Raw genomic sequence first — 19,185 nt, 5'->3', positions numbered from 1 at the left:
CTGGCTAATTTGGTTCAGAGATAGAAATGCATACTTTAAATGCAAGAGATCCTTGAAAAACAAACCTCACTGTTTTCACTGGTAAGACTGCCTAAATATTCCCGTGTAAACTTATGTGAACACAGTCCTAGGGGAGACTTAGTCTATTTGCTCCAGTCCCTTGCGATGTCAGGCAAGCACACGATCTGAGAGCACATAAAATGTTATCAAAAGTTCCTCTTCAAACCTGCTAGGCTGCCTCACTGACTACTGATTTGAAAACCAAATTTATTCATATCCAGTTCATACCCAGATTTTTCAAATGTCCTTTATCTGGATAGTTCTTTTCTTGCTGGAGATTTGTGTTCGTAGCATCCGTCACATCTTTCCTCCTAGAATATCTCAAATACACTTTATGAAATAACCCCCAGATACTAGGATGGCTTAGTCATGTCTATGCTGTCCTATTAGTCATTTTCCATCACTGCTTACCTTTTCTGGCATGTATTTTATTGCTTTTTTTTATGTCTGGATTGGCAATGTGTAGGAGGTGGGTTGGAAAGTGGGAAACTAGGAAGATGTTTAGGGAGTGTTGCAGAAGAGAGAGGATATATAGGGATGGGGAAAGGGTTTGGTGTGGCTGACCAAAGAAAAATTATAGATCAAGGATGCAGTAAATGAACATATCTAAGCCTTGACAAGAGTAGTTGGAAGAGAACATATGTTAATTTCTGTAATTTTCTGTTAATTCTGTAATTTCTAAACAGTTTGACACATTTAATACATCCGTATTAGAGAGGAAAAAATCCTACAAACAACCTGAAATCTTGTCCTCTTGCCATACATTTCTCCATTGTGCAATGAATATACAATCAAAATTATGTGTACATGTTTCCAGTGTTGGGACATCCTACAAACTGCCATAAACGGAAACAACACACTGGTGGCTAAAATTCTGTATAAATGCCAGGAGAGTATCAAGTCCTTGTTTCCTGCCTTGGAGCCTGCGAAATTTAAGAGGGCATTTCTTTTTTTTTTTTTTTATTGAACAGTCGCTTGGCTTCTATAATTCTCAGCTGTTTATGTAACCGTAAAGTAAAGATTACCAAGGACAATAACTGCAGGGTACTAAGCGAAGCTACTACCCCACTTTAAAAATTAAGCCATGGAAAGTATGAAAAAAAAAAAAAAAATCATAGAGAAGGTTTAAACCCACAAAAAGCAAGGAAATTCCACACCAAGGCTGGAAATCCAGCCTGACATTTTCTCTTAACTCCAGGGCTAGTTAAGAAGGTCAGTGAAGCCAGTGTTCCCTCACTTTTTGGGGTGCAAACCAGACTCATAATACAACCTTAATGAGAATTTTGTGATTTCATTTCCTCTCCAATCTTCTGCAGCCCAAGTCTGTTTTGATTCTAAAATAAATGTTTATGGTTATTCATTTTACAAAATGTTAACAATTTAAAGCCAGATCCCCTGTGCTCAGGTCAAGGAAGATGAGGACAGCTCCAAGCTTTCCTTCCGCTCCCCTAATCTTCAGCTTAAAAACGGTCTTCAGTGCACTGTTTTTGCATTGCTTAGAGTTTGCTTTGGTACACTGCACCACCAGTTCTGCCTTCTTGCCTCTAGTCATGCCCTCAGCCCTTGCATGAATGCTTCTGAGGCTGAAGAGATGGGAGCGGGTGATGTACAGCAAACTCTGCATTTAGCTCACTGGGGAACTCCCGGGTTCCAGGGAAAGCTGCTCCAACCTGCTCACACCTCCTACTCATCTTTGTTATTGCTGAAACAGTTCATAGAAACAGGACCTGATCTGCACTTTCTTGAAATAACACTGGATTCTGATGGCTCTGATAGCTGGAGGTAATGGCACATTTAAAGGAAAACATTTTTTGCCTATAGGCAGGACTCTGTAGGATACAACATCAAAGCCATTACTCCTTATAGTAAAGCTGGATAGGTTATATCTTTTTTTTTTTTTTTTTAATTTCAAGATTTTTTTCCTGAGAGTCCGAAACTATTCTTGACCCTCATTTTGTCCAACCCAGACTGTCAAAGCTTTTTGTGCAGAGAAACTCCATGCACTTGCTCGAGGTGCCAATAACATCCAGGGTGAGCATGCACTTGGCTTATAACAAAGTGCATGATTCAGGCTGGGGCACTGAACTTTTCATATCCAAGATGATTTCCCTGAACATCAATATATTTTGCTGTGTTTTTGCAAATGTCTCCATGTCACATCTGGCCAACTCCGTATACTCCGTATCAATAATTAAATATACACTGCTACAGTGACTGATGTATGGTTCCCTACCTTCTAGATGAATGCCTCAGCTGCTATAGAATCAGTCTCCCTTGCTTTATTTGGCTTGGTGACTGTTTAATTATTTATACAAAATGAAATGTCTTTACAAGCCTGACAGTGTTTAAAATTTTTAAAAGAATTAGAAGTATTTAAGAGCTGCTGGTCAGCACCTTCCCTTTGCCTGGGCACAGTTCAAAGCCCTCTTCCCAGCAACATTAGACTTGAGGTGGAACATGTCCAGCAAGTGACTGTGTGATGTCTGTAGGAACTCTCTGTTCATACTTAAATCTTAAAAACTTAATTACTGTTGTGCAATGTTGTCCAGTTCCAGATGACATTTAAATTCTAGAGAAAGTTTGTAAACATGTGCAAGTGTCTTCTCCTCTCCATTTTTGCTACCAAGCAGCTGTGTTTCCTGCACCCTGACCTTAGCCTTAATATGGGGAAAGCAGTTTCAAGTTTCTGTTCTGAATAAAGTAAACATTAGCAAGGACTTATAATCAGATGTCTCACCACCTAGCTATTAAGCTCCATTGGGATGAGAATTTCTCCTTGTAAATTTGATCAGAATTGCTGTCCTTATCAAGATTTCAGTGTATGTCCATTGGAATAGTGGTTTATAACCTGAGGCTAAGCACACTGTAGAAAGCAACTGGAATAATAATTCATGCCATTACTAAAAATGTATAAACGTCTACAAACTTAAGGTTCAAAACTAGTTTGTACAGATCTTTAAGAATGTAGAGTACATCTCATCCTTCAATATAAATATATTTCATTAGAAGTATATCCACTTTAAATATATGCAATCACAAATCTTCTTTTGTTTAATTACATTAAAAACAATGGCCAAAGTAAAACAAGTATATAGAAATTAAAAAACTAAAGGAATTACATGTCTGCAGAGCTTCCAACCCAGACAATTATCATTTATGGGTTTCCCCGTTAGATGCTGAAAGTAGGAATGCTGTGCAGAAAGGCTGCCAGGACCTTATCACTGAGAAATTAACACTGAAGTTTTAGAGCCTTTAATAGGAACATCGTAGTGCTGATTTTAAGCCAACCTTTCCCTATTAGGAATGTTACTTTATTAAGTTGCAAGGTAGAGACAGATTTCAAGAATGTACTTAAGGATCATTGTCTATTTATTAAATTATAGATAGCTATAGGAATAAATTCTAAAAGCCTTAGTCTGATTCTTGCATTTTAAAATTAGCATGAAACTTTCCATACAGGAATACAGTGCAAGAACTACACTTAGAGTTGAAAATCATCTTCACCATGTGTTATGGTAAATGCTGCTTTTCTACATTTATGCTTGTTTTGGATGATACTTAAATTTTAGAGTACTGGAGTTTTGTCGGCTCTTTATGTGAGAATGTCTTCTCCCCATCTTGAGCACAAAGCAGTTGTGGTTTCTACACTCTGTCAGATGTAACCTTAGTGCTAATTTGAGAAAAGCAGTTCTCACATTTAGTGCTGAAAGACTGATAACTGAATCCACAAAGGAATGACACATTTTCAGTGAAGAAGTACAGGAGCTGTGGACAATAGCTGTGCTTTCCCACTGCATAAATGCTCCTGACTCAGCTGTCATTGTGCAAATCTACTGCACAAAAGCAAATTTTGTTTGCATGATTGGACTCTATGTCACCATGACTATCAGAATGAAAATGGGTGTACTCTACCAGGTACCAAGCTAGATGGTTATGTCTGTAACCCTTGTACCTTAATGTCTCCCGAAGTACAGCTATCCTCTCTATTATTACAATAAAATAAACCAATGAACCATATTTCTGGGTTAATGGGCAAGTATGGACTGTAGTATTGAATTGTAATAGACCTGAATCTGTCCTCACAGTAGTCTGGGTGAGTTATGACCAAACTAAATTTAACAGAACAAAAGTCAGATTCATGCAACACATCATACTAAAAATATACATACATACACATACACACACACAGGTTTATCTGATACAAATATCCAATGTACATATATTTTTTTGTTTATCCAACCTACCATGAACTTTGCAATTTTAATTATGAGACTGATTGGCTACGTTACGGATCATACATAGAGCTAATATAATAACCAGTATGAAACAAAAAGTTCCAGATTGTAGCTAATAAGAAACTGTGTTGATAAAAGATTGTCTTCTGTTATACACTAAAATTTTTCACGAACACTTTGCACTGAATTGCAAAACCACATAAAAAAACCCAGACCTCAGCACAGACATAAATATAGCCAGAAGTGAAAAATATCTTAGCACAAAATATTCTGTGAATTCAAAAACAGAAGTGCAAGTCTGGCAGATGCAAGCAGCATGTACAGCAAAAGTGGCTAGTCAAGTCTTTAAAATTAAAATATAAATTAACTCAGACTAACTACAACTAGTATTACTGGCTCACTTAAATCAAATGTCAGCCTTTTCAAATGATGAATACTCATTTCCAAAATGTTCATCGTTCTGGTATAGTTAATGCCAAGCATAAAACCACTTAAGTTAGTGAAAATTTGACTCCAGTAGAGCTCGGATAGAGTAATCAAATATATTTTAAAGCATTTTGGTACATGAAGTCAAAAACAGGTTTTCACTGATACTCTCCCTCTCCTCCCATACACACAAACAAGCAACTACAGGCTTGTTAGTAATATCCATACAATAATGTACGCTTTTTTATTGTGTTAAACTGTTGAATATTTTGAAACTCAACACCTTGGAATACCTAGGACTCCTTTCACTTTTTCCAAACTACTGACATTTCTGGCCCACTCATAAAACTGTTGATTCACTTTCTGCTGGACTTTGGTGGGCGGTGTCAGATTCCTTTCAATCCACTCAAAAATTGAAGTCTATACAGAGCACAGTCCTGTCCAGGGCTCTGTAGCTACTTTGTGTTGACGTGTGGCTGATGCCTCCACAAGCCTTGAGCTTCTGTCCAACTTGCACCCTACAGCAATCTGCTGCTGTGTCTTAATTGTGTTAGCTGTAGCTTCTATATATGTTTTAAATTGAATAACACTCCACAAATCTCAATGTAATTAAAACAAAAATGTTTCTTTATAAATCACTTTTGATTAGTTTAACTGGTTTAAGACAAAATTCTGCTCCAAATAGAAGAAGGGTGTATATGTCACAGATGTTGCTGGAATGAAGCTGTGTGCTAGTCTTTAATGGCTAGATGAATGTAACTGGATAAATGTACGTTTTACATACCATTTAGCCACCGGGAGTCATGCTGCTCTGTTCTGATTGGATGATGATGCCCCAGAGTTCGGAAAATGGCAAAGTCTCTGCCCATGAAGTCTGCTGCTGTGCCAGAGTACAATTCTCCATCTGTGGGAGGATGTAATTGTAAGCAACATTTCTCAATTTTCCAGTCATGTTAAGTCAGAGAAAGTTGTCAGTCCTGTGTTTATATTACACTAATAGGGGTAATGAGAAAATTATAAAGCAATAAACCATATGCAATGCATTGTCATTGGAAATATATGATTAGACCCGCTCACTCACTGCAGAGCTCACTGTAACCTCTCTCAAATGAGCTGTATCTCCCAACTGTTAGTGTAGGCACTTCACAAAGATATGTTTGGATTCTTAGGCTGGAACAGTGATGGCTTGTACACCTATATCTGGAAGACAGTGGTATGCAATGCCCCCAAAATCTACCCAACTGTGAAATTAGCCTGTTTTGAACAGAAATTTTGACTGGAGACTTCCAGAGGTTCCTCCCAACTTACTGGGGTTTTGTTATTCTGTGTTTAGAAGAATAAATTGGCTCATTCACTTGCAGTTCAGAATGTCATCGTGTCTTGTGAATTTTTCATACAAGAACATTGACATCTCCACATTTTATTCTTATTTTTTCCTTAATCAGGCAAATCTTACGTAAAATGTATCTTCTACAGGGAAGACAAACATGCCTTTCTGCTCCTGCCACCTTTGTAATTAAGACTGGTAAAGTGCAACAGCTAAGGGAGATCATCCCCTACTACCCTTATCCGATATGTACCACAGTGGACAGATTTAAAAATTGACCTGTGATACTTCAACCCATACGTGGCATACACATAGCCTAGCTGCGGATGAAACTCATAATATTAGGGTCCCAATGTGCCCATCCTGAACCAGGTAGAAGGATCACAGAGGAGACAAAGAGAAACAGTCTAAATGCAAAGGACTGGGTCAAGTTAAATACATGGCTACCAGTAGAGAAAATTAAAATAATAAATACATAGCAGTGGAACCCACAAAAAACTTCCAGAAATCAAAAAACAACATGTGTCTTTCTGATATATATTTTTTTGAGTTTGCCTATGAAAGTACTCTGAATTTAAATACCTAAAAAATACATTTTTTTAAGGACTGTGCCCTTCTATGCCTGTATAGGAAATGAGATACCCTCTCCTATTTAATAAGGAATTAAAAAGCATTATTGTTTCTACCTGCTATTTTCAGGCTACCTATTTTAAGTGGGTTTCGTGTGAAAAACAGAAGTTTGAGGATGAAATAACTCTTTCTTTAAGCTAAAGTAATAATATTTTATAGTCACAATGAACTCTACCATACCTTCCTTTCAAAACACTCTTTACAAACAAGTGTATCATTTTCAGGGCAGTTTTAGGTGCTTGTATGGTGGGACAACCATGTCCAAACATGCTGTTGCGATATCACTGGTATCTTTTCCCCAGAATACTGACACCAGGAAATTATGAATTGAACCTACAGTGGCTCTGTACCATATGGTAGTCACGAAAGTCAAAAAGGGTGAAAACATGATAACAGAAAGGTGTGGAATTGAATGAATTCACAGCAGAGATTAGAAGCAAATAGACCAGTCATGCCCAGCAGGAGGTGTAATCAAAAGTGAAACAGAACAGCATATCATTAATTAACGATTTATCATTCCACTATGTCATTTTCAACTTTTTTGAAGGACAGACAATCACTTAATTATAGTGATTATTATGTACTGGGTATGCAGCTGAGATTTTAAAATACATAAAATCTTTTTGCTTGTGAACTATGCTTAACCTTTCTTTAACCTTAACTTCATTTGCTTGTCTTCCACTCCCAAGTGAGTTAGGATAGATCAATATAAATCAAAGGGAAAAATAAAAAATATAACAAGCCCTATTTTACATCCTAGTTATCAGCAGATAGAAAGGTCAATCAATTAAAAAAATAATTCTTTATTTAATATGGCATTATTAAAACTAGAGAAATAACTAAAAAGCTCATTGAAATTATATATTTGCAATATTTAGAATTTTAGGGAGTTTTAACCCCTCAGTTTCTAGCTCACTATATAAACACCACTGAAAGTCACATATATTCCAAGTTTGACTCAGTTAATCCCAAGACCATTTAAGGCTACTCTGCTCTGATGTGGCTGGTACTTTTTGTCAGTAGTGACAGGGTAAAAGTTATGCCAATGGTGGGCTTCAGCATGTTCTGAAGGAAGAAGGGTCTACAGGAAACCAGCTGCCTTGTCTTTTCTTTCTATTACAGCTTCTCCAGCTTTCAGTATACCTACTCCAGTGCCAGCAATTTTAACTGATTTGCTTTGATTTCCAGCAGGAACCAGCCAAAGGTTCGTTGAAGTCAGTGGACTTCAGATACAATCTTTAACTCAGGAGAATATGTGATAAATAGCTTCCTGTGCACTGAAGCCACAGAACAGCCCTTTAGTGTTTTAAATGTATTCTCATGGACACAGGCCTAACCTTTTTCATTTTTGGCAGGATCAGAGGTGTGGTGTTGCAGTAAAGAAAGAAGGTGATTTGGACTTCTCTCAGATAGGAATATCAAGGAATACTCTTTCATTTAGTAAGACTTCAGATAATTTTTGCTAAATTCAGGGTGAGTCTCAAGTCAAATTCCAGATGTGCGCATCCTTTAAGTTAGAACTATTCAAAAGCTATACAAGAATTTTTACTCGCCTCCAGTTAAAAGTAAGTTAATCTTTGCTGCCTATGCAGACCACCTTTGGGACTGAAAATGGGGTAAGAGGAACTATTTTTCTGATGTACTGAACAGAAGCCGCATGGAACTGTATGACTCTTCCCAACAACTCCCCAAGTTCATTAGATGCTATTATGTTAAAAGCTGAAAAGTATACGTTTATTTGCTGAATTGTTTCTATTCAGCCCTTAAAAAAAAATCTGCATTGTTAAATATACATATATCTTTTTGGAGGGTACAGAAATACAAGCTTCCTTTCTGAAAGAAATAAGAAAATTTAATTTTTTATTTAATTTTCAGCATATAGATGGGGATAGCTGTATAATGTCTTACGTTACTAGAAACTAGTTATATCATGTTCCCAGCTGGTATGTACTTAAGAGTAGAGTAACAATAACTACCTTTAATGAACAACTCTTAAAAAATAAAGGAAAAAATGTTTGCAGGATGAAACAAAGAACACATATTAGAAAAATATTGGAACTATTTAATAATGGTGAACTTTTGCAGTTGTTTTTCCAAATATTATTTATTTTATTAGGAAAGAAGGAACTCTGAAGATCCTTTTTAAACTTACAGAAGTTTCAGCTGAAATAGAAAATAAGAATCCTGAGTACTAATGGCTATTAAAGATCTTAAATTACTTTTTGCAAATTAACCTTGGTCTTTTGACCAAATTCCAGCTTGTGTAATTACATTTTACTTACCTAAGATTTACCTTCTACTTAGAGAGTCAAGAATATACACCTTTCCCCCACTTTGTAAAATCTTTCTTTAGCGTTTTTGATGAAGAACAGAAGTTATTTTTTCCTTCACACATTTAAACATACAAATTACTTTTACTTCTCAGCTTTCTTTTTCCTTATAGTTACATTGTGTTACTAATTACAGTGTTGCATTTTAATGAGTGCTGGGTAATTTTTTTTATAGTTGCCCTCTTGAACCTAAAATAATCCCTGTTTGCTTGTGAATAGGGACTGGCAGACAAGGGGCCAGGAGCAGCTGAGTTATCATTCAGCTTAGAAGGGAAGAAGCAGTCCATTCCTGTTCTTCTTTGTTTAGGGGATTTTTGGTCAAGAAGGTCTTCTGGCCTTCATAGTCCCATTCATTACCTCAGGCCAGCGCTACCTGCTTCAGAAAGCAGTTGGACCATATCTCTCCATATGTCATTGCTTGGCCAGGTCAGTACCAGTTTCTCACCTCCCATGGTGGTGTGAAGTTTCTCACCTCCTACTTCAGGACAGGAAATTATTTTACCTTTGGTTATCATTTTGCCATATTTTTTTTTTTTTTTGGCAAAGATAAGAGTAAGCCATTGTGAACCAGTGGTGAATGTGCTGTACACTTTCTTAAATATCAGGGGAATGTCTTCAGTAAAAGATTGAAATAAATGCAGCATTACAATCATTAACACAATATAACTGTGAAGAGGCTATGAATAGTCAGAGAAAGGGTGTTCATATTCAGGATGCAGGAATGTTAATTTTAGGTTCACCCTGAGTTTTGTGTAAGTCACTAAAGCAGAAATTAGTCACTGGCATTGAATTTTGAATCTGTGCCATTTTACACAGTGTTAATACACCCATGATTCTATCTGAAGCCTGATTCAAATCAAAATATGATGCTCAGTCTACTGTTTATTAGGAAGAAGAATACATGGAGTGAAAATTATAGTGATAGAGAGTGGGGTCAAGAAAGCAAAGATGTTTTAAAGACATGAAATCTAAGCCAAGGGAAATAAGATAATCATATTTGTGTAGGACTGAGAAAAAAAAATGTGGAAAGCTAGACACTGTTGACTTTGTGCAGTTGCATACCAGGTATACCATGTAATACTGGCTTGTCATCATTCTCTTTCTTTATTGTATATTAAAGTAAATAGTAAAGTCATTCCCTTGAGAGCAGCTCTGCCACAAATTCATGTTGCTCCAGGCACTAATTTATACACTGGCCTTTTACACACACATTTTTTTTCCTTTCTGTTTGTATGGGGTACAAGTTGGAGCAAGATGTGGACATCTTTTTTGTTTTTCCCTTTTAAAAAGTGCATGTCCCCAGGGTAGCTCATCACCTGTGGTCATTAGGGGCTTCGAAGATCAGGAAATGGGGCACACTGAAGATTAAATTTTTGTTGCTGGCTCTTTTGAATAGCTTCACTTTTAAGTGCAATGTAAATACAATATGGGTAGTTGCTAGGAAAGATTAGCAATACGGGCAAAGTCCTGGATAAAACAAGATATCTGATTATGTATCATTTCCTAAAGACTTATGTGATAAGAGAATCTGCAGTCTTCTGAGATATTGTTATCCCCTTGATTTTGAAGTTGTGATTAATTTCCAGAAAGTTACACATTAAGGATGTTAAGTGGCTACACCTGGGTAGAGTTCTTACAGAAAGAAGAATCTAATTCGTTTTGCTCTTAATTTCTTCTCACAAAACAGATTTTTGCCTTTTTTTAAAGGAAGAAGGAAGAACAATGAACACAATTCAATTAGATAAATTCAATCAATTAGATAAATTTAATCAATTAGATTAGTTCAATTAGATAAACACAGACCAGGTGCTCTGTACATCCATATTCCACAAAACTAGGCATTACTAATTCACATATACTTAATTTATTGAAATTTCTCTTTTCTGGCCAGGAACTTAATTGCATTCACTGTCAGATATATTTCTTCAGCTGAAACATCATCTTAAGTCTTGGACCTGTGAATGCTTGTGTATCCCTAGCTCACGCGTGAATAAAAATTGGCTATGGACTTTCACAACAAAACCGATAAAAGGAAATGCTTATTCCTCGTCTCACTTCATTCCTAGAACTGCTGGTGCAGCCATCAGTGAGGCCAGACAGTAAACTGAGCAATTAAAATGCCTCCAGAGTCACGTTGCTCTAAGAAGGAGAAACACACTGCAGAATCAAGGCCTTACAGAGGGATAAAGCAATTCACGTGATTCTTGAACCTTGGTTTACACAAACCTTGTTCTCAAGACAGCTGGGCCAACTATATTAAAAAATGAAACCAGAATGACTTCAGCCTAGAAAGAAAGCACATAAAACAAAGTCCTATCATAGGTGCTATAAGGAGAAAGAAAAAATAAAAGACACAGAAAACTGGCAATTATCATCTTTGTAGTGAACATCTCATTGAACATGTGTTCTGACACCTACCGACTAAAAGAGAAGCTGTCAGCAATTTAGGATCATAAGGGCTTTTCCCTCGGCCATTTTCAAAATGAGAATCTTCCATTCTGAAAATGTTGTCCTGTAGGGTGGAAAAAAGAAAGAAAGAAACAACATTATTTGATGAAAGGACACCTTAAAAAAGTTAAATTAAATAGAGCACAGTATATATGATTCATACTGGTGCTTGTGGCTTAAGGGAAGTCTGCATCACCAGATTTTTTTTTATTTATTTATTTTTTTCCAGTACTGTGCAATGCAACTTTTAGAAAATACCAGCTGGTGAAAAAGTAGAGTACATGGGGTTATAAAGAAAGATTTAAAAGCGTCTCGGTCAGCACTAACTTTCAAATCAAGGTCAGTAAATACAAAGCAATGGGTTTTTCAGTACATTTAATTACTTTAATTTTAACTAGGGAACCAAATCTGCCAATCAAACTTAATAGTTTGTTTATCTTATGTTTTGCACTGAGTGTAAAGCCAGAAGAATAGATGCTTTTTGCATAGTAGACATTACATTGACAGAAGACTTGAGGAGCTGAATTTCAGCTGAATGCTGAAATTTCCACTTCCCATCGACAGTGTTGTTAATTTTCATTGACAACTAACAAAGTCAAGGAATTCCAATGCCAGGACACACCCTGGCAGCTATTCTGGTTATTTAAGTCTGTGCACCCAGTCCTTAGTTGCTTATGCTTATGCCTATCTCAGGTAGATGTTGAAGGTCCTCCATTAATAAATATTCATAGGACAAAGTAGCTTAAGCTGTAGTAGCAACTACAGCATGCTTCAACCTCTTATTATTATTTTTTTTGCTGTCTGGTCAGAGATCAATTACCTGTTGTAGGAAAACAAACAAAAAGAAACAGAACAGAATATGTTTAAAATATGTATTCATAGTAGAAAGCAACTGAGAAGATGTTACAATATTTTTCCTTAGTTATCTCTTCATCTCAATTCTCATGTCCCTACAGCACTCACTGCTTCCATGGACTATCTAAAGCCCCCTCTTTCTTATTATCATTGCCCTTTTACAATCAGAGAATCATTGAGCTTCCGGTTGTAAGGGCTCTATAGGTATCATTTAGTTAAACCTTTCACTTGAGGTAAGACTATTGCCAACACAGGTTTGGTTTTGTCTAAACAAATCATGAAAACCTTCCATTGTCCTGTTAATAAAACATTATTTCTAAACTGAACCTTCCAAGGAGTAATATATGGTTTTTGGTCTTTATTATATCATCTGTAATGATGGTCTTTCCTATTTGATCTCAGGTTGCCCAGAGAAGTTGTGGAGGCCCCATCCACATGTGGATGTGGCTTTGAGCAACCTGGGTTAGTGGAAGATGTCTCTGCCCATGACAAGGGGCGTGGAACTCAATGATCTTGAAGGGTCCCTTCCAATCCAAACCATTCTATGATTCTATGGTTCTATTTGTATTTACCCTTGAAGCAGTCATAGTCTATCCTTAAGTTGTCCATTCACCTTCTCTTCTCCACTACATTTCAGGCTAGAACTTCACAAGAGCTTTACTCCAATGTAAACTCTAGAAAGTATCTTTGTCCAGTGTTCACAAACAAAAGTCTCAAAATTGCACGTAATGCTTTTATCCTCAAGGGCAATGCTCCAGTGTTCACTGGAGTCCTGGAACTCCACAGTGTTGTTGTGGGGATGCAAAAAGTAAAAATTAAAATAACGACTGAAATCTTATTCAGCAATTGCCTTGGTAATTTATTTTTTATTTTTATTTTTTTATGTGAAGATCAGTCACACAAATATCTGATGTCTTTCTCACGACCAGTGAATTCAAATATCTGGAACCAATGCTCTCCCTGGCTCCATGCCTTCCCCATCTTGCTAGCCTGTGCTGAATTCAGGCCTTGGCCAAGATCAATGACCAAACACACTTCCAAATGGTATTATTTTTTATCTTTTAAGGCCATGTTTCTGTAAGTGGATCACAGGCTATAGTTTTTGTTGCAGGCTTGTTTAATTACATTACACAAGCACATATCTGTGTATTTGTATGTGTGTATCACATATTTTCAAAGGAACACCAGAAGGACTTTACTTTTCACTTCATTTACTGGAGAAATTGGCGAAGGGAAAATTGACTATTAATAGGGCAGTCTATCTGGAGAGGCTTAGTAAGCTTTAAGATAAAAATTTTGGGCACAACTTTGTGAAGTTTGATCCCAGAATTCAAGCTCAGTCTCCTAAGGCATGTTCTTGTAGATGAAGCTTGCCTGATTATGTTTATACAGTCATCCTGGATCTGCAATATCTTTCACAATATTAAATTTCTTCATTTTCCTTTGTCCTTTCTACTTTTTAGTAGTTCAGATGCATTCCTCACTTCCATCCAATTTTCTGACTTTGTTCCTTCTAACCAGAAATGAATAAATAATGAAAAAGAATGTATTTATGTATTTAATTCTGTGGTAGGGTCCATATCTAGATCTTGAAAAATAAATAAAAATAGTAAATTGAGGAGAATGTTAGACCTGAACTGCAATAATAGAAAATGTTACTAATGCTACAAGCCATTACTGAAAAATGTTATTATCGATCTATGTTTTCTCAGGATTTTTTTCTTAGTAGATGATAATTGCTCAACATGCACACCAATAGATATTTGATAAGACTATAAAATTAGTGGTAGGACAGTTAAAGCAGAAATTATTCCCAAGATTATCTCATTTTGTCATTATTAGACAAATAGGAAACAGATGTGGAAAGTGATTTGATGTAGGAAGGATCTGATTTTTTGCTGTATTCTTCTGGTTTATGTCACTGTAACTCCACTGTTATTGGTGTGTAGCAAGCAAAAAAGAGTGAAGCACTGGTCAGCATAAAAGAAATGATCTACACTTCTCTTCATGGTTGTGGAATAAACCATTGGAGATAGGAAGCATGACAGGGAAATCAATCCCACAGTGTTTTCATATTTCAGTTAAAATGCAACATAGAGACGCATACATTAACTTTCCAAATTTATCAGTGAGTAATAATGATGATAAACATATCACTGTAAAGTGCCAAATGAATGTATCATGGTTAGTCTGAAGCCCCAGGGAGTTTTCATAAACATGCTGTAGGAAGTCTAACTGATCACAAATAGGGCAACTTGCCCAATTACCTTTTTGGGTGCTGAAGTCAAACAATGGAGGAATAAAAACTTTCCTATATACTCTCCCCAGCTCTGTCTTCCTCTCAGCCCATCCACTGTAAAGCCTAGAAAGTGATATGATCAACAACAGGTACTTGATTGTACAATCAGTGGTCTGTGGAATTTGCATCCAAGTTCTGCCCTGAGATGCCATGTCAGCAGGAGGTCAGATGAGAAGTCAATGTGAATATCTGTGGGCAAAATTTCATCTCTTCATTTTCTACTAAAGGTGTTCTAGCTCATTGTCCAGAGAGTTAACCTCCACATAAAACAGAAAACTTAGGTTATGTTCCTGATGTTATTAGTTGTCCTGTCCACCCAAACTATGCTTCAAAACCTGTGTACAGACAGCAGAGTGAGAGAGGGCAGCCCTTTGGTAATGACTCAAGTAAAAAACCATTCTCCCTGGAGCTAGCAAATAAGAAGGGTCGGCTTAGAGACTTAGGGAGCCTTTAAACTGTGTATGGCCTTTACTTGCACAGGACACCTAAGAGTTAGAAATCATGTATGCCCATTATTTGCCCCAAGAAAAGTTTCTAAACAGTTTGCAGTTTTGCTTTCTCTTGGGTTTTACTGTACTTCGAATGCAAAGAATGATACTGCAGTAAGTCAGCAAATACCTTAGCCATATTCTGCAAGAAAAGCTGTGTATTCACCAAATGCTCATTGCTTCGAAGTTTTGTGATGGTTATTATATTACCAAAGAGATGAATTAATGACAAAGAAAGCTTGCCAAGGCTGACTGTGATAAGAGAAAATTCTCTAGAAATCCAGAAAGAAAAATAAAAGGGCAAATAGATATTCAAAGAAAGGCCTTTGTAACTAAACAATAAGCCCAATTTGCTGTGCAGAACCATTCTTTAGTTTCTCTGGCAGCCCAAAAGGACAATACAATATACATCCAACCTCTTTAAGGATTCCAGTAGCTAAAAACCTAGCAGTAGAATGTTTTATTTAGTTGGTGTGTGAGTTATTAAGCTCTAAGTTTATATCTCACTGATGTTTCTCTATAGCTGGCTCCTTAAAATAACTGCTTTTCTGTAACACACAGTGTGATTGATGTCAAGACTTAGCCAGAAATAACTACATTTCATTCCTGGAAATGAATGTAAAAGTTCTTGTGATTCCCATTCTTTAACCTCATAATCTGCCATTTTCAGGCTATATAGATTCACTTTCAAACAGCTGAAACATGGTTGATATAATGTCCTATATCATGACACTGAGTAGTGACAAGACATTGCTACTTGACAAGACTTATTTCATATCTTGCTATTTAATAGTTTCAGTCAGACGGTATCATACAAACATGATACAATATATACATAAACGTAAATGTATATGCTGACTACATATCCACATATACATAGATCTGTAGATACACCCAGTATAAGAAATTTTAAAATCTTTTTTTTGGCATCTCTCTCAGCTACTACCCTATCCAGAACTGCCTCAATAAATAAAGGAAAAGAAAGATGACAAAACACACTACTTTTTTATTATTACTGTTATTGTTGTTATTATTTTTATTATTAATAATAATTATTATTGTTGATAATTATTATTATTTCCTACTTTAGTACTGTTTCCGGCTTGTAAGAAAGCTGGTGATTAGTGGGGAAGAGCTAACCTCCTTGAATGGATAGCAGTGACTATAGAATTTTGGGGCGATTTTTTCCTGAAACTTTTCAGACTAGTCATGCAGAAACCATCACAGAATTGCAGAGCTTACTGCAGCAAAACCACTGCTAGTCAGTAACAAACTAATACAGTGCATGCAGATTATCTGAATGAGCTATGTTGCTGGAGTGTACACAGCCACTAAGAAGGTACTACTGGTTTAGATTATAAGGCACGGAAGACATAGCAGGTTTGACAGCAGTGATGCTCCCCAGCTGTGCCAGTACAACTGAAGGAACTCATATCCTTACTCTTGTAACCCTCAAACCATAAATAGAAAGAAGCACATCTTCAAGGTATCTTCCAGGGACTAGATGATCATCATGATGAACAATCATGTGGGATGGTCCAGAAACATTCAGGATGCCAGGAGCCAAAAGACTAACATATCTTTTGTTTAGCAAAAAACGTAGAGTTGGCCACAGCTGTGAGCATTATTGTTAATATTTCCCTTGCTGTTCTCACAGATTCTCTCGTACTACCATGAAGAATTTCACATGACAAATAGACTACAGAAAGAAAAAAAAAAGGGGGGTGGGGGTGGGGGGTGGGGGTGGGGGGGGAGAAAAATAAGCAAAAATGATGATCAGGGGAGTGCCTGGAGTATTACAATGCACCAGAAAGGAAGATCCATTTGGAAGACTTAAGTCTGATGCCAGTGTCTCTTAAATAAGCCAGAAGTTTCTGGTGTTGAGATATGTTCTCTGTGTTTTACAGCATTTGTGAGAGATATGTTCTCTGTGTTTTACAGCATTTGTGAGAACAAAAGGAAAAGTCTCACTTCTTGCTCAGAGGAAAACCTTCAGAGACATTAAGGTCTGGATTTATCCCTTCTACACAGAGGCATTAACTAAGCTTGCTAAATTTGCTGCCCTAATCACAGTCAGCAAAAAGCAAAAGGTACCTTTGAATGGTGAGTCAGCCCAACTAGGAACAGCAGTTCCCAAGGGCAGGTTCCCCCTTCACTGACCATAGAAGAAGCTTCATGATTTTCAGTCTGAGCTAACAGGATAGCCTTCCTGAAACGAACACTGCTGAGGCAGCTGATTCAAGACATCTGACTTTGAGAACACAGGCTGATAGTTTTTGTTCGTTTGTTTGTTTTGTTTTGTTTTCTTTTTCTTTCTCTCCAATACAGTTATATCAGTGATTTTTATTTTTTTAATTATTTTTCTTTTGCCCAGTACAACTTTTTCAGCAGATATTCTTTGCTTAAATCAAGGATATTTCAGTCTTTTAAGTACATTTCACTCTACGAGAAATGATTTTTTTTTTTATGAATTGTGTTACTTTTCAAGATGAATTTAAAGTGGAACAACTGTGTGGGATATGGCTATGTTGTTATTGTTATATTTCCTATTTCACACTTATTCTATTGAGTCTTGAAAACTTAAATATGAGGACTTTGGTTTCAGGTTTGGGAATCATGCTGTTATAGAACTTTTAATAAGGAACTTTTATTAAAGTCATCCCAGTGGAATGTTTTATTTAAAAAAAAAAAAAAAAGGAGCAAGTGCAAATAAATATAATGTGAGAAATTATGCAAAAAATACAAATATTAGAACAAATGTAAATACTGAGGCAAGTGGTAGCCATTTGGGAAATAGGTGAAAAGTGACTGAAGCAATAATGCGACTGTTTTAAATCATTAATCATTAAAAAAAAAAAAAGAAAAAGAAAAGAAAAGAAATACACACAAATGACTTTTAGTGTTCAGGCTCCATGTGCTATAGGGTTTTTATCTGTACACATTTGGGGGATACTGGACTCTGGAATAAAAAACCACACTTTTATTATATTTTGTTTTTCCAACTTAGGACTCAGCCAAATTGAGTCATTGGAAACCAGTTCTAAAACCCTGTGGGAAATAATTCTAAGTGGCAGGTTTTTAGTTAAATTTAGTAATTTAGTAAAATGCCCCAAGGAGAGATCTCCAGCTTCTGTAGGATCTGCAGCTTAAACCTCCTTTTTTTTTTTTTTTTTTTTTTTTTTTTTTTTTTTTTTTGTGTGCTGTGCTAAAGATGATAGAGAAGGAACTTTGTTGAAGAGAATTTACCTGCAGAAGTGATGATGAGCTCCTGAGAAGATGTGCTGACATCTCTGTGCCTGATCTCAGGTAGCTTGCCCTGCTTCCTGTTCACTGTAAGCCCTCCAAGAGCCTGTGCATTAATTTCTGCCCTCCTTTTCAGACCCCAAACCTATCTTTCCAAGGAGCCACTCGTGAAGTTCACTGAAATTTTGATACCTGTAAATCTTATTCTCGATGTTAAGCTGGAAGAGGTTTAAATATCATCTCTAGCTTCATGCTTCCTTTTTTAGATTTATGAAACAGAGCTCTTGTTTTTGTCTTCTCCTTTTATTCCAATACACCACTCATATGGGAAAGTTTTCCTGGCTTATGACATTCAGAATATACCTTAAGATGCAGTAGACAACTTGGGTAAGGACAAGTTTTGAAAACCTGTGTCCCTAGACTGAACTAAATTTGGACAACTCACTCTCTCAATAGCTCTATTTCAATCAAGTATCAAAAATTCCATACTCCTTTGCTTTCTTTTCAAATTAAATAAATTAATATTCATTAAGTTACCATAAGCCTTTGTGAAAATGGAAGTGTTCCATATCATATATAGCTACATAACTGAAATTCATTGAATTTAATGAAAAGGAAAACAGCCAAGTGGGATGGAACACGTGTTATAATCTATTCATTATTTCTGGCTTTAAATTTGTAACTCCTTCTGCCTCTGACTGAAAGACAAAGAAAATGATGTCAAATAGCGAGCAATTATTCACACCTGAACATCCAAGTTTGCATACTAATATTGGTATTTATGTGAAGAATAGCATCTTTCAAATAACTGTGCAACGTATGTAAATAAAAGGAGGGCAGACAG

The 19,185-nt window shown here is 36.4% G+C and overlaps 1 protein-coding gene across 2 annotated transcripts in view; it reads right to left on the bottom strand.

Moving 5' to 3' along the window:
• Positions 1-19,185, bottom strand: part of SEMA3A (semaphorin 3A) — a 169,774-nt gene that overhangs the window by 55,284 nt on the left and 95,305 nt on the right. For both annotated transcript variants that reach the window (XM_080551865.1, XM_080551866.1), the window contains 2 exons: positions 11,427-11,520; positions 5,506-5,625 (listed from right to left, as the gene is read on the bottom strand). In XM_080551865.1, coding sequence (XP_080407991.1) covers positions 5,506-5,625; positions 11,427-11,520 — 214 coding nt within the window. The remainder of the gene's footprint in view (positions 1-5,505; positions 5,626-11,426; positions 11,521-19,185) is intronic.

Source organism: Anser brachyrhynchus (genome assembly GCF_964034855.1).
Source record: "Anser brachyrhynchus genome assembly, chromosome: 1".
Lineage (NCBI taxonomy): Eukaryota > Metazoa > Chordata > Aves > Anseriformes > Anatidae > Anser > Anser brachyrhynchus.
The sequence above is the reverse complement of the archived record's forward strand: the minus strand, read 5'-3'. Positions and strand labels throughout refer to the sequence as shown.